The following is a 4961-nucleotide window of genomic DNA, read 5'->3' as shown; positions in this document are numbered from 1 at the left end:
CAAACCAACCGGTGGAACGCTACTACTACCCAGCACTACCCACTACGACTACTACTAGTATCAACAAAGCAGCATCCAGCCAGTAGCAAACCCCTTGTTGTGGCTGCAAACAACGAATGCCGGACGATTGACTAAAGTATACAGTACTGACGAAATCTCTCTGTTCTGATCTGATCCCTTATCCGCTCCTACAGATAGAGTGTGCCCTGCTGCCGATCGAACTGGTGTAGGTAGAGCTTCTTCTTCGATTTCTCTGCCGACGTGGAGGAAGATTTGTGGGGCCGCAGGTCCCACACCAGGTTGGAGAGGCTGCGTGGCCGGCTAAGCCGGCGCGATTTCTTCTCCGGCAGCTTGCCCGAATCGCCGGACGTGCGGCCACCGCTACGCGATGAATCCAGCGTACCTTCTCCTCGACCACCACCACCACCACCGTTGCCGATGCATGCGTGCATAGCAGCACTGGCCGATTTGGAGAGCAGATGGTTCTTCTCCTGGCCACCACCACCACCACCACCGATGATGCCGGCCTTTGGTGAGATCGGTGTCGTTGGATGCTGCGTATCCTGTGGCCCTGTCGCCGTTGCCGCCAGCTGCAAACTGCTAAGACTTTTGTATCTGCAAAATGAACAAAAAAACAAAATAGACTCAGTTAGTGATTTGGTGGTGAACTCAGCTTGCTTTTTGTTACCTTATGTGAAACAGTGGACTCTGGGGTTCGACGGCAATGTCCTTGGGTGTGATTGCGGTCATCGGAAGCTGGTGCTGATGGAGGTGAGCTGCACCACCACCACCACCACCACCGCTAGCAGGTCCTTGTCCTCCATTGCTCATCGGACTGATGGCGGTCGAACCGGGCGTTGGGCTCTTCTGATGCATCCCGATGTTGCTCTTAAAGTACAGCTTCGGGAGTGTCGGTCGTTGGCGCTTTTCGGGCAGCTTTTTGCCCGGAATCGTCTCGATCGGTGGTGGGATCGGTTTGTGATCGAGCGTCGTTAGTGCGTGGCTTCCCGTGTTGTTGTTGATGGCATTAAGGGTGGCCGCGGTACTGGTGTGCTTCGACGAGGACTCCAAGCTGTTCGTTGCCGTACCACCACCACCACCGCCACCGTGGTGTCCATGGTGTGAAGCGTGATGGCTGTGACCATTCGTCTGCTGCTGCCCATGGTGGTGATGGTGATGATGGTGATGATGGCTAAGCTGTTGCTGCTGCTGCTGTTGCTGCAGTTGCACATGGTTCGAGTACTTGATGATGTTGGAGTAATTGTTGTTGTTGTTGCTGTTGCTATGGTGATGGTGGTGATTGCTCGTCTCGTAGTTATTGTTGATGGCGTTCGATTGGGCCGACTTGTTCATGTTTTCCACCGTCTTGAGGCTGTGCTGATGGGTGGCCGGTCCGAGGAGCGAGTTGGAGATCGGTGTGGTGGCGGCCGTCGGTGTCGTGGCCGTCGGGGGCGAAGAGCTGATCGGTTCGATCGCCTCAAACTTGTACAGGTTCTTCGGGAGCGGTGCTAACCCTCGCACATAATCGTAGATCTGATCGATCTCGTCGTACTCATCGGCAATCGATCCATTCTGACTGCCTCCACCTCCACCTCCACCTCCTCCACCACCACCACCACTGCCACTGCCACCACCACCGATCGGTGGTGAGTAGCGGTTCGAATCACAGCTGTTGCTCTTCTTCAGCACGTACCCATTAGCGGTCAACCCGGACAGGGTCGAGGTGAGCGTTTTATTTCGCCCGTTTGCACCCATCGCCCCACCACCAGCCACCGCCGACAGCTTCGACGAGTCCTTTTTCTCCTTCTCCGTCAGCTTCAGATCGATGATCTGCAACCGATCGCGCGCATCCACCAGTAACCGGTGCGCCTTGTCGAGGAAGCGCGAATACTCGATAAAGTGATCCAGCTGATCCATATTTTTCGCCCGCTGGATCTTAATCTTCGCATTCAGTGGCACCGAAATGAGGTCCATGTCCTTCTGCAATGGTAGCGCGAATATCCGATCCACCTCAACGCAACCAAGCAGCCGGAGCTCGGGGACAAACGGTTGCTTCAGGCCCTTCGGTGCCGCCCCGTGCACCAACCGGACCGTCACTGGCATACGCTTCTGGAGCAGGTTCCGCACCGTGTGCACCCCACTAATGCTGTCCTCCTTGGCGATCGGCGAAAACTTGGCTTTGGCTTCCAATGGCAGATTGACGATCTCGTCCTTCGACGTCCGGCACTGCAGCTGCTTCCCATTGTCCGAGATCGTGGTCAGTATTTCACCGGCGTGGACCGATTTGCTGTTGTGATTGCACCGCACCGTCTCCCGGACCAGCACCCGGAAGTTGCGGCGCCGCGACAACTCCAGCACACTCTCGATACACCGCGTCGAGCGGCCATCTTCACTCAGCAGCTCAAAGTAACCGGCGTACGTCTCCGGGATCAGCACCTTCGGGCCAACGTTCGTGTTTTTCCGGCCCTCCTTGATCTTGATCGGTTGCGCCAGGATCTGGTACTTGCGCCCGGCGTTCAGAAACAGGGCCGTACTCTGGAGCGACGGGTTGGAGAGTGTCGGTACGCCCAGGTTGTAGTACTGGCCCTTGACGATCTTACCGACCGCCGGCAGCTCGCTGCTCTTGGCAAAGTCGCGCAGGTAAACGGGTGCGGTGTCGGAACCGAAGCGTGACGCCGCCAGTATGATCTGACCATCGGTCGCGGCCATGTTGCTCGGTACGGCACCGGAACTGGTGGCCGACGCTAGGGCCCCCCCGCTGGTGCTGCTCACGGTCAGGGAGCTGGCCGAGGGACGCAACAGCCGCCGCCGTGCAACTCTTGACGGACCCTCCTCCTCCTCCTCCTCCTTGTCCTTCTCACGGTCCACACGGTCCTCGTCGCCACGGCAACCGCCACCGTCGTCGCCCTCGTTACCGCCTTCGCCTTCGTCGTCGTAGTGGTCGTCGTCGTCGTCGTCGTCGTCGTCGTTGTTGCTGCTGGAGGCGCGTCCGAAGCGCAGATCACAGCTAACGGAACTGGGCAGGACACCACCGACCGTCCGCGGTTGATTCCCGGCCCCTCGGCTACGGCTTCCGTCGCGGACCTGATGGTGCTGCTGGGTGACTGCGTGTGACGAGCGGCTACGTCGGATGCGAAGAAAGTAGTTCGCTATCTGCTGGCCGATCGAGGTCCGTCCATCTGTCGTCGTCGTGGTCGTCGTGGTCGTGGCCGCCGAAGCGTCTATCACATTTTCGACCGAGTGCGTTGACGGCGAGGGCCCGCGACGATGCCGCCGTTGCAGGATGATGTTGCTGCCGCTGAGCGCCGTTTTTGCCGCCAGAACCGAGGCCACCGTCGGCCTGTGATGCTGCTGTTGGCGGTACTGCCGCTAATCGTCGTCGTCGTCGTCGTCGTCGTCGTCCACAAACGGGCCACGGTGCTTCTCAACACATGTTCCTTCAACCTAAAGCACGCGTGAAAGTGTGGGGGGAGGGGGGTCGATAAGAAAAGAGAAGATAGATAACGGAAGATAAGTATCTGTCTGTCTGCGGGTCTGACGGTCTGTCTGGCGGGAAATATGTAAGTGCCATTTGCTCTTTTCCTCTTTCCACCACCGTCCCTAGCCACCACAGCCACCGAAAGGAGCTCAACGTACACACAAAAAAGGCACGTTAATTACTTCATAAAATTCACACATTGCCGTACGCCGTGGCCTCTCTAGGCGTCTTAGTAGGCTGCGGTAGTTAAAGAGCCAGGTCGCATCCACCAACGCTAACCACACACCACACCACACCACACCACAGAATGCGGAGGTACGTGAAGCCATTTACCTAATTATTGGGAGAAATAAACATAAAACGACGGTTGACGGTGGTGATGCCGCCCGTGGCCGGTTTCTTCTTCTTCTTCTTCGGCTGCTTCATCCTTGGTTCCTTCAAACCACATACCCCTCCAACGGATCGTAGGAGGCCGGAAGTTTTCGGTTGAAGAGCTTCAGCTAACGTGACCCACATAGTCGGAACCAGCTCTCGTAGCTATGGCACGTCGTTGGCAGGTGAAATTGATGCCCGCCAACGAGTTTCAAAAGGAACCTCTCCCCCCCCTGTGGAGTTTGTGATCTGTGTGAAGTGCGCCACAGAGCGGCAAGTTTTTTTTTTCGAAATGTTTGAAAGCAATGAGACCAGCCGGGAAAACGTTGGAGCACTTGCGTTAGATGCAAATGTCTGCCTAGGGAACCTTTGGCTCGATGGGAATAGTAGGCTGCGTAGGAATGCGTATTCGAATCCCTCTAAGTAGCCAATGTCCTTCAAATGGGCGTCCTTTTTTTTTAGAAACGAACGGATCCAAGTAGAACACGTTGGTCTGAATCCGGTGTTAATCAAAATAAGTTGATGAATTTTTAAACACACGCTCCATGGATCCACAATAAGGACATCGTGACAACTCGAAGCCAACGGTACTGTGATGGCGAGTGCGATTTATGAAAGTGGCCAGAATTTAAATTCAAATAACGTAAAGCACACTTAAGCGCTACTTCCATTTGCTTGATGTACCGGATATTAATTCAACGCCAGCGGCTTTGGTTACTACTTGCCATTGTCTCCTTCTGCTCGTCCTGCCGAAGAAAGCACTAGATTGTTTTAATCTCCCGTGCGCGCAGAGGGTCTGGGACATGTTTTACGAGTTTACGGTCCGCAACGGCAGCAGCAGCAGCCGGTAGCCCTGGCAGATGCAGGCAGACAGCATCTTGTAAGAACTTGTTCATTAAAAACCATAAAGTTGGCACACAAATCCGTACCCACCGGGTCGGGTGGGGGGAGAGCAGCTTAAAGGTGTACGGTATGGACGGTGTCACCTGCAAGAGAGCGGCACGGCATGGTGTTCATGAATAAAAATTAACGACACCGATAAAGCCGCCTCCGGCCGTACAAGAACCGCAAGAACAGAACCCGGCGAAGTGTGGTGGTGCTGGTCAAAGAC

General features: G+C 55.6%; 2 protein-coding genes across 2 annotated transcripts in view; both read right to left on the bottom strand.

Annotated features, from left to right (window-relative positions):
* The window catches only part of LOC126578272 (uncharacterized), a 4773-nt gene extending 1995 nt beyond the window's left edge, over positions 1–2778 (bottom strand). Inside the window, exons 1-2 of the mRNA XM_050240671.1 lie at positions 689–2778; positions 1–615 (exon numbers count right to left, since the gene is read on the bottom strand). The exon at positions 1–615 is cut by the window's left edge and continues 1995 nt beyond it. Of these exons, the coding sequence (XP_050096628.1) occupies positions 189–615; positions 689–2709 (2448 nt within the window). The 5' untranslated portion in view covers positions 2710–2778 and the 3' untranslated portion in view covers positions 1–188. The remainder of the gene's footprint in view (positions 616–688) is intronic.
* On the bottom strand, positions 2775–4727 carry LOC126576748 (uncharacterized). Its single transcript, XM_050238052.1, has 3 exons — positions 4671–4727; positions 2829–3369; positions 2775–2782 (listed from the first exon to the last, which is right to left on the bottom strand). The coding sequence occupies exons 1-3, from the start codon at positions 4725–4727 to the stop codon at positions 2775–2777; spliced, it is 606 nt and encodes a 201-aa protein (XP_050094009.1).
* Positions 4728–4961: the final 234 nt, after the last annotated feature.

The sequence above is a fragment of the Anopheles aquasalis genome, chromosome 3 (assembly GCF_943734665.1).
Source record: "Anopheles aquasalis chromosome 3, idAnoAquaMG_Q_19, whole genome shotgun sequence".
Taxonomy (NCBI): domain Eukaryota; kingdom Metazoa; phylum Arthropoda; class Insecta; order Diptera; family Culicidae; genus Anopheles; species Anopheles aquasalis.
This window is presented reverse-complemented; position numbering and strand designations above follow the sequence as displayed.